Here is a 15,732-nt window from a genome sequence, read left to right on the forward strand (position 1 = left end):
TGAGTTACATTAAATAGTTATATAAATTGTTAAAGTATTTTAATTTAATTAAGTCTTTCGACTTTTAAAAAATTAAATAATTTTTTTAATTTTTAAAAATAAATCAAATAAATCTTTAACTTTTAAATAGAGATAAAAAAAATTGTTAAACTTTAATTTACTTTTAATATAAATCAAATCAAAGACGTACAAAGATCGTTTAGTGCATGTGGTGATTTGCAATCAGTTGCATTTTAGAGTAAATTGATAAATTATTATTCACTTAATGACTTAAGAAACTTAACCATTCGACAAAAAACAACTTATTAATCTGCTTTATAATATGACATATACTTACTCAATTGTTGCAAATCAAATACGTAAAATTGTTGATGAACATCGATAGACTAGACGATTTTCATGCACTAGCACTACTTTAACTGAATTCATATTATATGCAAATTACAGCTTAATCTGTTTATCTAATTTTAAAAGTTAAAAGAATTTATTTATTCCAATAATATTAAAAGGATTTATTTAATTTATTTTTAAAATTTAAAAGACTTATTTAATTTTTTTTTTAATAATCAAAATAAGCCTTTGGCCTTTATTATAAATTATTTATACTTAATTATAATAAATAAAATCCTCCACCGTTACTGGGAATGGGCTCCTCCACCACCGTTTATAATCCTTTGGAAGAGCACCCAATTTTGACAGCAAAAACATAAAAATGTCAATGATGCAATGTGGCTATCTTCAGCAATCCGGTGCTTGAGACATGAATATCTACGGCAAAAAGCAAATCCTATTGGTGCTTGGATCTGCAATTAGGATTAGGAGAGACTTCTAGCAAGAAAATTACTGGTCAATTCAAGAATAGAGGATCTTCTTGCTTCTGGTATATCTCAAACAACTGTTTAGAGTGGTCAATTGCAATTCTTCTGCAGTCATCAAGGCCTTTAGGGTCATAAGCCACCAACTCTAATTTTGATTTCTTCAACTTCCCTTGCGGATCACCATCAATGAGAAACTCCGCCAAAGTAGTACCCCTGGAGAAAAAGTTCACACCATCAAAGAGTTTATTGGTCATTTGGCCTAAAAACAAATCAGTAAACAACAATCCATTCTTGTATTGTGGTCAGAAGCAAGCATACTCCCAACCTGAAAACCATTCAATTGCATTACCACTCTCTTCCTGGAGCCCTCTACCTTCCTCAAGTCCAGTACAATCACTATATCATCATCATCATCACTCACTAAAACATCATACAATACTACCATTTCATTAGCACCAATTTGTGTCTTCCTCCATCAACTAAAAATTGGCAAAAATGCAATAAAGTTGCATAACTATTATATTTTCCATCCATGAAACCAACAACAGTAGCTACAATGTAAATGTTTCTTGCTCAATCACTGCCCAAGCCTCACAATTTTCAATCAAACGCATTAATTCCAACAACATTTATTAAAATTTCAAATTCAGTAAGGGGTTGTTTTGGTTCAAGTGAATTCCACAAAATTTTGTGATATTCAATTGATATCTATATATCTTGTGTTTGGTTTGTAAAAAATTTTAGAATTAAATTCTAGGAATTGAGTTTCATCAAAATGATTATAACTAAAACCAATTTCCATCAAATTTGATGGAATTTGGAATGAATTCTACCAACTTAAAATAATAAAATTTTTTGGACTAAAATGCCCATGTATTTCTCACAAACACACATCCACTCTCTCTCACTCTCTCTTTTACCCTTCTCTCCTCCTCTCTCCCCCCTACCTTTCTCTATCATTATGTACTTAGATGAAGACACTATTTATGTTGTTAAATAGACCTCCAATTTATATTATTAACTGATTTATATGTTAATTAATTGTTATAAATTTATTAGATATAATTTTTTTATAAAGGAAGAAATTATAATTTTTTTTATTTTATTATTGAGGATAGTTTCAAAAGTGAGGATAAATGAATTTCAATTATGAAATTATACCAAATATGAAGGATATGAAATTCAATTTAATTTTGCATTTTAAATTATGTCATACCAAAAAGTGAAGTTCATTTAAAATGAATTATAAGTTTTTATTTGATTTGAATCAAATACTATGTAAACCTGAAATCATCTCAACCTCGATAAAACTAACCATACATGCAACTTGACAAATAAAATCCAACTAAGAAAAATTTTAATTTCCCCCTTATTATTAATCACAAACTCATATGTCCAATTTCCCCCTCTTGGCAATCACCAAATATCTAAGTGAGGGTAAAATTAAATGAACCACCTACAAGGAACTAACTCAAGTTTGTCACTATCATTGTCGTTATCGTCGGGAAAGAGATGGTGGCAACGTCAGTGTTATTAGAAGTAAAGGAAGAGGAGAAATCAAGGTTTGAGGTCAACGAAGTTACCTTCAACGGAGGAAAGTAAATCGTCATCCATAAGGAAAAGAAAGTGTCATCCAGGATCTAGTCACGAGCCTGTTAATAGTGAAATCTGATTCAAAATCTGAAGTTTTTGCTTTACCTCGATTCTTTCCTCGACCTATTGTTGTTTAAAACGTGAGCTCATTAAAAGGGAGCTCTTAACCTTAGACTCGTTAGAGAAGAGAGAGTCTAAATCTAAATTTAGTTGAAAATAATTCTGCTTAATTTTATTAAATCAAGTGACCCCCTTTATAATAGAGGTTTACACAAGATTTATTGAAATTCTACTAGAATTGGAAGTCCTAGTAATAATAGCAATCCCTGTATAAGAGAGATTACAATTATGAAAAGGAAATAGAACTACATACATCACATGTTCAGGATGGTATTGAAAGATATTAGATGGTAAAAGATCTTTGAATGATGGAAATCTATTGTTGGCTAAACAAGAGGATCCAATTTGGAAACCTAAGTGACAACTATTAGGGTTACAAACTACAACAATGAGAACAAGATTTTCCAAACCGAGCCACTTTGTTATACCACACTTGCATAACTTTTAGCTTTTTCTCCTCATAAAGCCATCAAAACACATCTCTAAGAACTAGGGTTAAGCACAATACAGTTATAACCGAAAAACTAAACCAAATCGATTCAATTCGGTTTATGGTCTAATCAGTTCGATTTTAGTTATCAGTTTAAGAAAATATCAGTTTTCATACTGATTAGTTTAGACAAAAAAAACCAAATTAACCAAACCTATATAATGCTACATCATTTTGCTTGGATATAAAGCCGTCAACTGAAGACATTTCTTTCTCTCACACAGTCACATTCACATTCTTGTCTCTCACTATTGCACTATAACCATCTATATTTACTCTCAAGTTACAAAAATCTCCATTAGAGATCTTGATCATCGCCCACAACAAGAGCTTAAGTAATGGATCTTCCTTTTATTATTTTTGGTTTCCCTCTTTCTCAGTCTCTCCACGTCTCTTCACAAACCCAATTTGTTTTTCAGTCTCATTGTCGCCTCTACTTAAGGAACTTGCCATCAGCATTTATTACACCCCTACGTACATTGTTATCAAGGCGAAAGACGACACTAAAGCAACAAGTTACCCTATGGCCTTAGGCGAGAGGCGAGAGGCGAGAGGTGAGGCGAGCCCTTTTTGAAGCAAGGCGCCATAGCCTAAATTAACTATATATATATATATATATATATATTGCACCATGTCTATATTGAGAGACTAGTACACTAATAAGAACATATAAAGTAATTGCAAGGAAGACCACATCAAATCATCAACTCAATCATCTTCATAAATCAAACAAATTGCATATCACAAAACTGAAAAAAGTGACCTATACACCTTTAACTGATCTGTATTGTTGTGCAAATAATGATATTTATAGTTACATCATGATAAGGATAAACACACAGCAAACTAAACTTAGCTATTTGTTATAGTAAGTTTGTTGCAACAGATTACTCTTATCAAAATTAGCTTATCTTCAAAAAGTAGCCTAAACAATTAGGGAAGAATTAAAATAAAATTGTTATTATATTAGCTAAAAAAAATGATATCACAAATTCACACTCCACATCTAACAAAATGCATATCACAATACCCATGTAAATTAAACAACAAATTAACAAGAAACATATCTAATAAATTAATTAAAAAAAATAAATAAATTGAACAGAATAGAAGAATACCCGAACAGCAGATCTGAAGAATTGAAGAAGAGAGAGAAAGAAGGAGAGAAAAAGAAGAAAATAAGAAAAAAAGAAAAAAAAAATAAGGGCAAAACAATGATACTACTGTGTGAAGGAAGAACAAAATAGAAGAAGAGGAAAAGACCCATGTAAATTAAACAACAAATTAACAAGAAACATGTCTTACAAAATAATTAAAATTAAAAAAATTAAAAAAAAAACTAAACAGAATAAAAAGAATACCCGTACAACATACCAGAAGAATTGAAGAAAAGAGAGGAAGGAAGAGAGAAAAAGAAGTAAATAAGTAAAAAAGAAAAAAAAAAAAAAAGGAGGGCAAAACGATGATACTGCTGTGAAGGAAGAACAAATTAGAAGAAGAGGAAAAGAAAGAGAGGAAAGAAGAAGAAGAGAGAAAGAGAGAGAGAGAGAGAGAGGAAGACATACCCGATTGAGAGAGCTATTGTAAGAGAGAGGAGCTGCTGTGGAAGAGAGGAGAGTTGCGGCTGTTTTGCGTGACAGAGATTGAGGTAGGGTAACTAGGGTTTTAATTTTAGTTAGGTTAAAAAAAAAAAGAAAAAAAAATTACCGCTCCTTTTAAAAAGCACCGCCTCAATGCCTCAACGACACTCACCTTCATTGCTGGGGCGGCCGCCTCTTCAAAGCCAGGCAAGGCACTAGAGGGTAGCCTCGCCTTTGGCGCCCTTAACAACACTGCCTACGTAATGGCCGTTATTTATAAGTTTTGAAAGGACCCGTTACGTAATACACCATTATTTACAAGCAATTTGGAATTGCAGTAGTAACGGCCGTTACAACCATTATGTAACGAAAATAGCCGTTATTTACTGTTATGCAACGGCAACGGTCTGCTGCAATCACATGGAGACAGTGTTATTTTGCTCTTTTTTCTTTGTTTGCGTATTCTCTTTTCCACAGCTGCCATATCTCTCGTATTCTCTCAAAATTTCACTCAAAATTTTCCTTTCTTCTATAAATTTTCTCCCTTATTGTTTGTTAAAGCTAAGATCATCATTAAATGTCTCTATTCTAGCTATAAATTGTTTAATGCTAATGATGTCTACACATGATAAATTTAATGTCTTTATTTGATATATTTATGCTTATTATATAGCTATGAAGCATGGAAACGCCTATCACTGGCGTTTCCAAGTGTCGGAAACGTTTTCGTCCCGGAAATGGTGGGACACAGCCTTGAAACATTTCGGGGCCATGTCCGGAAAATCTAAAAAATGGAAACGCGTTTCTCCAAAAAAAAAAAAAAAAGGAAATTGCAGCAGGAGGAGAAGAAGACCCAACTCTCTTTTATTGTTTCATTTCCCATCAGCAAGCAACCAGGCCAACAAAATTTACCAAATCAACAAACCAAATCTTTTTTCTTTCTTTTAATTACACAATAATACAAAATGTAATCAAAAAGATCAAGGCAAAGCAAAAGCACAGGAATTGAAAGATGAATTAGAAGAAAGAAAACCCTAGATTAACTAGGCAAAAGTTCAAACAATGACTCACTTGGAAGAGAAAAGATTAGATTGAAAAGACAAATTAGAAATGGAGGTTGTGAGATCTGAAAAAGTTGAAAGGCAATTAAGGAGAAAGAGAGAGGGAGATTAGGGTTTGATAGAATGGAACCAAAAAAGATGATAAAAAGCTGATAATCGGTGGAGAAGAAGAATATTAGAGAGAGAGAGAGAGAGAGTGAGAATGAGAAGAACGGGAGGCTGGCTTTTAACGTTGTGTCGAACATGGCCAGAAAACAAATGCTAGAAATGCTAGCTTTTAAGGAGAGAGAGAGAGAGAGAGAGAGAGAGAGAGAAATGAGAGGCTGGCTTTTAAATTGAAAATTTTTATTGTAATTTTTATCTTATTATTTTTACTCTTTACTTTATTTTTTGAATTGATTTTAATTGAGATGTAAACTCAAATTTTAATATCTTTAATATACTACTTTTTTTAATAATTATACAGGAAGTGGGAGTTTAAAATAAATAATAATTTTTACAATTTTTAATAGATTATTGATTTTATATATATAACCCTATATTTTTTATATTTATGCGTTTCCCCCACATTTCCGTTTTCTATATTTTTGAAATTGTCATTTCCTAGTGTTCGTTTCCGTATTTCCCCGTGTCCACGTTTCCATTTCTGTGCTACATAGTTATATAGTTATGTATCTTAATTTTACTTGTATCTACCAATATTTAGTCATTTTATGAACTTTCCAAATTTTTCAAAAAAATTTGTGTAGGCTGCAAATGCAACAGCGATTTGAAACCATGTACCCCTCGCTCGCATGTTGCTCATGTTCTCGTAATCAGCCTTCGTGCTCACCTCCTCTTATAGCCTCACCTCCTCGCCTCTTCCGCTATGTGTTTTGGAGAGTTAAAATGTGTTTAATTACAATTCTTCAACTCAGTTTAATTTTAGTTGGGTTGAGGATTTTTTTAATTTGTCTTTGGATTTGATTTTTCTTGGAGTTCAATTGATTTGAGTTTTTCAAAATTTTGATTTTGTTTGATTTTTCTTTAAGATTGATATATTGCATTTGGGTTTTTTCTTGAAGTTTAATTGCATGTTATTGGCTTGTTGCTCTTGCTTTCTAACATTTGGTTAGGTTTGTTGTTTAGCTATTTGCATGATATTGCTATTTGGTTGTATGAATTGTGGATATTTGGATCGCATTTGCCAATTGAAAACTTAAGGACTAGAGTCCTCCCAAACCGAAAAACCAAACCAAATCAAAATGGTCAATTCGGTTTTTTGTCTAAATCTATTTCGGTTTGGTTCTCAAATTTTCTACTTCAATTACTTGGTTTTCAGTTTGTTTAGTTCGAAACCAAACAAACCGATTGCACAATCCTACCAAGAATCAAGAGTTTTTGCAAAGCTAGATCATTGCTTGCAATGAATCAAAGAGCAACTTTTGTAAATGAAACTCGATAGGAACATCTCCGACACAACTTGGAAATCATAAATCTTTTCCTCTTTGATTGAACAATAAATTCTCTATTTGTGAAACTGTTATGGACATTGTGGGGCCCCTCGGCAAAGCTAGTTGAATTTTCTGGATTTACTTCTTATTATTATTAGATATTAAACTCCGCCTAAGTAGTTTGCACTTAGCCGGTCCCAAGCCCGGATAAAGGAGGAGGGTTACGGTAGGTAACAACCAGCGTAAAAATTTCGTCACACCCTATGATATGGATTTAAAAGATATACCTCTACTAACTGTAGTGATAAATATGCAAGGGTGTAGGGGTATGGTGTTAAGTGAGAAAGGGTTCCCACATCATGGATGGGTGTGGGTAAAGAAGTTAGTCCATAGGACAGATAGTAGAACAAATAGTGGAACAGAACACAAGATAGACATAGAAAACAATAGAAGATATCATAGAAGGAGATCAATTAGGAAGGAGCAGGATAGGAGGAGGATTAGGGTTGGTACTTGGAATGTTGGATCACTTACAGGAAAATTAATGGAGCTTGTGGATACCTTGGAAAGGAGAAGGGTGAATATTGCTTGCATTTAGGAGACTAAATGGGTAAGAGAGAAAAGTAAAGAAGTGGGTAATAAAAAGAGAGAAACAAGAACGAGTGGGTATAATCATGAACATTGAAAAAAGAGTAGGAGATAGAATTATACTAGTAAAACTAGTACTAGAAAGAGAAACAATAAATATAATTAGTGCTTATGCCCCACAAATAGGACTAGACAGTGAGAGTAAACAAAGGTTTTGGGAAGATATAGATGATTTAATGCAAAGCATACCGAATGAAGAGAATGTTTTCATTGGTAGAGATTTGAATGGACATGTAGGAAGTGACAGGCAAGGTTATGAGAATGTTCATGGAGTTTTTGGTTTTGGCAGTCGAAATGAGGAGGGAAAAAGCATCCTGGATTTTGCTATGGCATACGACCTAATACTAGCAAATACCTACTTTATAAAAAGAGAGTCACATTTAGTGACTTTCAAAAGTGGGCAACATAGAAGCCAAATCAACTTCCTCTTAACCAGGAAGACAAATAGAGCTCTATGCAAGAATCGCAAGATCATTCCAGGAGAGGCTTTAATAAGTCAACATAGGTTGGTGGTCTTGGATGTCAAGTTTAGGAACCATTCAAGTAAGATCAGAAGAAATAGTGTAGCTCGAACAAAGTGGTGGGAGTTCAAAGGAGTAAAACAAGTGAAGTTCAAAAATGAGCTTCTCGAGTCCGAAGTATGGAAGCTAGATATGGAGGCCAATGATATGTGAATACAGATGGCATCAAAGATTAGAGAAGTAGCTAGAAAAGTACTTGGAGAGTCTAAAGGACATGGACCACCCTCAAAAGAGAGATGGTGGTGGAATGAGGAAGTACAAAAGTCAGTGAAGAGAAAAAGGGAATGGTATAAGAAATTACCTAAATGTGATAATAATGAGGCATATGAACAAGATAGCAAAGAAAGAGGCAAAATTAGTCAAGCAAGAGCACAAGCCTTTGAAAAGTTATATGAGAAACTTGGAACTAAAAAAGGGGAGAAAGATATTTATAGATTAGCAAGGAGTAGAGAAAGGAAATGTCAAGATCTCAATCAAGTTAGGTGCATTAAGGATAAAGAAGGAAAAGTGTTGGTGAAAGATGAGGACATTAAAGAAAAATAGAGAAATTATTTTAATGATCTCTTTAATAATAGTCAAAATGGAAACAGCGTGAATATAGATTATAGAACAATAGAAAAGAATGTGAATTATACTAGAAAGATTAGATCTTCAGAAGTAAAAGAAGCACTTAAGAGTATGAAAGTAGGTAAAGCCTGTGGACCCGATGAAATACCAATTGAAGTGTGGAAGTGTTTGGGAGATATGGGAGTGGCATAGTTAACTAAATTATTTAATAAGATTCTAAACTCAAAGAAAATGCCTGATGAATAGAGGAAGAATATTTTAGTACCTATTTTTAAAAATAAGGGAGACATACAGAGTTGCTCAAACTATAGGGGAATTAAACTCATGAGCCATACTATGAAGTTGTAGGAGAGAGTTGTGGAGCATCGACTACGTCATGATACTTCTATCTCTCTCAATCAATTTGGTTTCATGCCTGGTCGTTCAACTATGGAAGCGATCTTTCTCATTAGAAGCTTGATGGAGAAATATAGAGATGTAAAGAAAGATCTACACATGGTTTTTATTAATTTGGAGAAGGCTTATGATAGTATTCCAAGAGAGGTCTTATGGAATGTGTTAGAACAAAAGAGGGTATCTATTAGGTACATACAAGTATTGAAAGATATGTATGAAGGAGCAACTACTATTGTGCACAATGGGAGGGGACACAAGAGATTTTCCGATCTCAATTGGATTACACCAAGGATCGACCATAAGCCCTTACCTTTTACATTAGTTTTAGATGAAAACATATACAAGAGAGTATTCCTTGGTGCATGATGTTTGCGGATGATATTGTTCTGATAGATGAGACACGAGAAGGAGTCAATAGAAAGCTAGAACTTTGGAGAAGTACTCTAGAGTCAAAGGGTTTTAAGTTAAGTAGTACATGCATTGCAAGTTGTGATAGGGAATGAGTTAGTTTGAATGGAGTCCAAAGTAATCACTTTAAATATCTAGGCTCCTTCAAATAGATGGGGATATGAGGAGGATGTTAGTCATAGGATTAAGATGGTTGAAGTGGACGAGTTTTATGTGATCGTAAGATTCCCAATAAATTAAAAGGAAAATTTTATGTTATATGGTAGTGAGTGTTGGGCACTGAAAGAGTCGTATGCATCTAAGTTAAGAGTTGCAGAGATGAGAATGTTAAGGTGGATGAGTGGCCATACTAGACTAGTTAAAATCCGTAATGAAAGTATTAGAGAAAAGGTAGGAGTGGTGCCAATTGAAGATAAGTTGAGAGAAGGGAGATTAAGGTGGTTTGGTCATGTAGACAAGTAGAGCACATTAGGTTAGAGGATAGAAAGAAAAAAATGGGTAGACCTAAATTGACTTGGAGGAGAGTAGTACAACATGACTTAGAAGTATTACACATTTCTGAGGATTTAACCCAAAATCGTTCAGAGTGGAAAAAGCGAATCCATATAGCCGACCCCAAATTTTTTGGATAAAGGCTTAGTTGAGTTGAGTTGAGTTGAGTTATTATTAGATATTAATTCTTGCTTTAATTAAGAGTTATTTTCTTTTCAGAATTGTAATCCCTCTTATATAAGGATTGCTATTATTATTTAGACTTTTAATTCTAGTAGAATTCTAATAAATCTTGTGTAAACCTCTCTTATAAAAGGGGTCACTAGAATTAATAAAATTAAGCAGAACTTAAAATGGAGATCTAGACTCTCTTCTCCAACGAGTCTAAGGTTAGAGCTCCCTTTTAACGAGCTTACATTTCCAGCAACAATAGGTCAAGGAAAGAATTGAGGTAAAGCAAAAACTTTGGCTTTTGAATCAGATTTCACTATTAATAGGCCTGTGACTAGATCTTGGGCGAGAGATCATAACAGAAACCCTGATCCAAAACCAAAAATGAGGGGGGAAAGAACATGAGCAAACCTATTCCAATCCAGCTCATTTTCATTTTTTGGTGTATTATCAGTTGTCACATAGAAAATCAAACTGCATCCTTGCATTGTCATTTCCACAAGAATTGATGAACAATTTGTCTAGAGAAATGTTTTTTTGGAAAAAAAAAAAAAAAGTGCTCACATGAACGAATAATTCTCACGGCAGGGATTACAAGTAATGGCAATATCAAATAAAGGAAAAAAAAAAAAGTAAACAAGACGAGAGTACCTGGTTACAACTAACTTGTTAAAACCTCGATTTTGAGAAGTTGAAGTGCCATAAATTGATTTTCTGGCAGAGGTTTGTTGCCTGTATAGAGCACAGATAGCCTCCATACAAAGTTCTCCATCTTTCTCAAATGCGGTAATCATGTCTGCGTCAATCTCCCAGCTTTTATGAGCTCCATTGACTTGCCTTCGTTGCCAATTCTTATTAATTGTAGAAAAATCCACTGAAAAGTCCCATTCATCTTCTGAGCTGGAGGAACTTGAACTGTCAGACCCATTTTGATATTTATTATCTGCCCCCATTTTCTCTTCACATGCTAGCAAAAGAGCTAGCTTTGATGGAGTAAATTCCCTCGCACGATTATTAGTTCCAAAGGACAAGGTTGCTGCTGAACAATTCATGGCAGGAGAACTATTATGCTTGTGGATAATCTTTTGAATTTTTGTCATCTTAGGTTTCTCAATTGTACAATTGTCATCAACATCTTGATTATTACAATTCCCTTCTTCAATGACACTTGAAGCCCTTTTTCTTTTGAGCACTTCAGTCTCACGTTCAGCAACTGCTTGCCCTGATTGTGCCTGGTCCCCATGTGCTGTGATAGCCATCTCTTTTGTACCCAAAAATTCACACGGAGAAGAGTCATCATCACTATCCACAATCTCAACAATGTCACCTATTACAGGTCTTCCACTGCCTGAAATGAGAGTAGAACATATTATCAACTTCAATGTGTGTCTAATAACCAAAGAAAGGGAAACAATAATGCTCAATTCAGTGTGTACATGTCTATTCACCAACCTCTTAGAATAGACTTTTAGAACATTTAGAAACTAAAGGTTTTCACTATCATTAATTCAGAAAACTGAAAAGGGCATTGTTAAATTTTTGTCAATACAAATACTTAATTTACATCTATATATTTTTTCTTCAAAAATTAAAAAGATGTTGCCAGCAATCAAGGCCAAGAACAATAAAACAGTCTTCATCATCACATAGACATAATTAAATTGATTTATCTACATGTCAATTCACTAATCATTCCAAAGCACAAGCAACATTATCTTTAAATTCAAACAAATCTTTTACTTTAACAAATAAAAATGCAAATAAAAAACAAGAATTCTTAAACACCTGTTATTTTCAAATCTCGATCTCCATCCTCTAATAAAGGACAACTAGAGCTGCCATCTGCATCCTCTGGTATAAGACAACTAAGGCTGCCATCTGCCTTCATATGCGCATTTTCATTCTCCTCCAATTCAATCTTCACAGTTTTAAGATTTTCACCACTCTTCTCATTTTCAATAACAGCCTTCTCTGCCTTCTCTCCCAAAAAATCCCTAGAAACCCTAGCACTTGTGTCCCTCGATGGCTCAAGGCTCTTCAAGAACACCGTATCTTTTTCCAAGAATGAAACTCGTGGCTCCAGTTCATCAAATCTCCTCTTATAAATCTCTGCCTCCGTCTCAGCTTTCAACTTAGCACATTCTAATTCACAATTCTTTCTCTTAAGCTCAATTATTGTTTGCTGATTCACTGCATCAGCTTGTAATCTCTCATTTAAATCATTTAGCTCTTGGGTAAGTCGAGAATTCAACTGCCTTAGCTCAATACACTCTCTCAAGCAACTTTTTAGTTCATTCTCTACTCTTTCTTTATCTAATATTTCCAGTTCCAACAAGCCGTTCCATTTCTCGAGCTGCTTATTTTCTTCCGCCTTCTCTTCAATTTCGCGTTTCAGTTTCAGCTCTCTGTAACTCAAAATTGATTCAACTTCCGAAAAATGGGCACTTTGAAACGCCGATTTCAAAGACAATATCAACTCTGATACTGTAGAACTGGAAGTGTCAACATTGCCGTCAAAGACATCGCCGATAGCCATTTTCTCCCCAAGAAAACCAAAACTTAATTGCAAAATTAACAAGCCCAGATCATATTTTCCACTTTGAGCAGAAGGTTGTCGTAATTTGGAAATGAGAGAAGAAGATGCAGATAATATGAAGATGGGAGAAGCAGGTTTTTCGCGGATTGAAGAAATTGGTCTTCTTCTTTCACATTAAGAATTTGCGGCACACGCTGCCCCCCTTTTTTTTCCCCCTTTTTCCCTTGCAAAAAGCTGTGAGGGGCAACAGGGAAAACCGTAGAGGCTCAAAAATGTAAATAAAACGTTGTGTTTGGCCAGAGAGGAAGAGAAATGGCGTCGAAGAGCATGGATGGATAGAGACTCCAGACTTGAAGCTGAAGCGTTGCGTTTTTGCTTAACCAGTGCAAAACATTCAGTATATTCTACGGATGAAATTACTTTGTTATGATTTTTTTTTTTTATGTTAAGTTCATAAATGTTTCGTAATTAATTATTTTATTAAAAATATTATTTTATAAAAATTTAATGCTATAAATTATAAAAATTTATTAAATTATTTTATTTTTTATAATAAAATAATTTTATTTTATTTTTTATAATAAAATAATTTTATTTTATTTAAAATCAAGTAATTATAAAATACTTTTTTTTCTTAGGACTGAATCCCATTTATTCATGCTAAGGCAATGGTGCATTTGCTCACTCGGAGCTAGAAAATTGAGCAGGGTAAAAAAAAGTTATTTTATTTATCATATATAGTAATAAATTATTAATTAAAAAGAAAAACAATATAATAATACATACAAAAATTTTAATATATAAATATAGAATATAAAAAATAAAGTTTTTATTTTTTAAAAGTGCTGCACAACCACTTTATTATTAATACTATTCAAAACATATTTTTAAATATATATATATATATATAATCATTTTATAGTAGATTTCCTATTTAATTTTTTTTAATAAGTATTTACAATTGTCACCGTAAAAAATATCATTTTAATAGGATATGAATTATAAAATAAAGGAGAAATTATAAATAAAATATTATATTTTTAAAATTTTTTAATTTATATTTTAAAAATATCAATTAAACTTTATACTTTTAAATATTGTGCAATTCTATCTTACTGTTACTATATTCATTAAGTAACTAACGGAGACACGTCGTCAACTATCATGTCACATCATGTCTAATGTCATGTGGCTTATTGTTAGAATGATACAATATTTGAAAATATAAGGTTTAATAGGTAATTTTTAAAATATATGATAAAATTAAAAAAATTTAAAAGTACAATATTTTTTTATATTTCTTCAAATTTATTAGTTAAAATCATTAAATTTTAAAATATAAATTATAAATATATATTATATAGATTATTAAGTTATATAAATTTAAATTAATTCTAATATTATTAAAATAATATAATTAAATTTGAAACAAATTTAAATATTTAAGAAACTAATTGGATTTGGATATAATTATTTTAATATGTCCTTTATATGTTGTTATCTCTAATATAATTTAATATTAAAAAATAATTTTTCTTAAATATTTACTATAAAAAATATATATAATTAATAATACTATATACAATAACAATAACAATTAAACCTCTCTGACTAGTTAAAATTACCTATATGGGTTTTTTTTTTTTATCATTCATTTATCTTTAAAACTAATTTTGTATTAATATTCCAATATTGTAATCCTTTTTTACCATTCATCTTAATTTTGTATAAATTAAAATATATTATAAGTAATTTTAGGAGAAATTATCAATTAGTATCTTAAATATCCAGACACATTAAATTTACATACTTTACTTAATAATCTTAAAAAATATATATTTATAATTAATAAATTAGAGATACAAAAAAAAAACTTATACTTTTAAAATTTTTTCAATTTTACCGTATATTTTAAAAATCACTAATTAAACTCTATACTTTCTAATGTTGTATAATTTTACCTTATTATGAGTATGACATGATATTTAATGTGAGAGATGACGTGATGTATCTGCTAATCACTTAACGGACATAGCAACGGTGAGATATAATTGTGTAACATTTAAAAGTATATTGTTTAATTAGTAATTTTTAAAATATGCGATAGAATTGAAAAAATTTTGAAAGTATAAGATTTTTTTGGTAATTTATTCTAAAATAAAAAATAAAATTTACCTTATGAGATTAAATTTATTTATTATACTTTTTTTAACATAAAAATAAAAAGATCAAAGATAAAATCAATTAATAATGAATAAAAAAATGAAAATAAAAAGATGGGAAAGGAAAAAATTTGGATGAAATAAGGGAAGGTTTTATAAAAAAGGTAAGGTAAAATCTAAATTGAAAAAGTGAGAGTTTGAAAGTTTTGAAATCTCCGAAAACTTTACATTCTTTAAAAATATTCCTCTCAAATAAGTATAATATTTAAAAAACTCATTTTTTATTTCAAAAAATTTCCTCCAAACAAGTTGTTAGAGTTTTCAATAGATACAATGTCACAACCCAACCTATGGGCCGGACCGGCACTAGGACCTGGGCCAGCCTAAAGCCCCCGAGGCCCGTAGTAAGCCTAACTGTTCATTTACCCAATGCTGAGGCCCATTTGGGCCCAATTTCAAGAAAACAAGCGATGAGTCCGACCATAAAATGGACTTACCAACGGGGAGTTTTTGACTCACCCGACCTGTAAACACAATAAATAATCCATTGGGGAGCTCAGCTCACCCTCCACATACTCATCAACATAATAATAAATGGGAGCTCAGCTCCCTCATCCAATCCATCAAAACAGACTTAAAATATTAAGTTTACAGGTCCAACATGATAATAATATTACAGACCAAATTCAAATAATTACTGCTAACACATGCGGAAATTCTAGGAGTAAATAAAATT

General features: G+C 32.0%; 1 protein-coding gene across 1 annotated transcript; it reads right to left on the reverse strand.

Moving 5' to 3' along the window:
* Positions 1-585: 585 nt before the first annotated feature.
* On the reverse strand, positions 586-13,222 carry LOC110656700 (uncharacterized). The gene is made up of 3 exons (XM_021813609.2): positions 12,084-13,222; positions 10,950-11,646; positions 586-1,031 (listed from the first exon to the last, which is right to left on the reverse strand). The coding sequence occupies exons 1-3, from the start codon at positions 12,832-12,834 to the stop codon at positions 848-850; spliced, it is 1,632 nt and encodes a 543-aa protein (XP_021669301.2). The 5' UTR covers positions 12,835-13,222; the 3' UTR covers positions 586-847.
* Between the last annotated feature and the right edge of the window lie 2,510 nt (positions 13,223-15,732).

Source organism: Hevea brasiliensis, chromosome 9, assembly GCF_030052815.1.
Source record: "Hevea brasiliensis isolate MT/VB/25A 57/8 chromosome 9, ASM3005281v1, whole genome shotgun sequence".
NCBI lineage: Eukaryota > Viridiplantae > Streptophyta > Magnoliopsida > Malpighiales > Euphorbiaceae > Hevea > Hevea brasiliensis.

Bases quoted from the DNA above. Each gene is read 5' to 3' on its own strand.
- LOC110656700 (XM_021813609.2), bottom strand. From the start codon at position 12,834: ATGGCTATCGGCGATGTCTTTGACGGCAATGTTGACACTTCCAGTTCT. The intron at 11,647-12,083 runs GTGTTTAAGAAT...CTCTCATTTCAG, and splicing joins TCGAGATTTGAAAATAACAG to GCAGTGGAAGACCTGTAATA. The intron at 1,032-10,949 runs GTACTCTCGTCT...CTTTTTCTCCAG, and splicing joins AACAAGTTAGTTGTAACCAG to GGGTACTACTTTGGCGGAGT.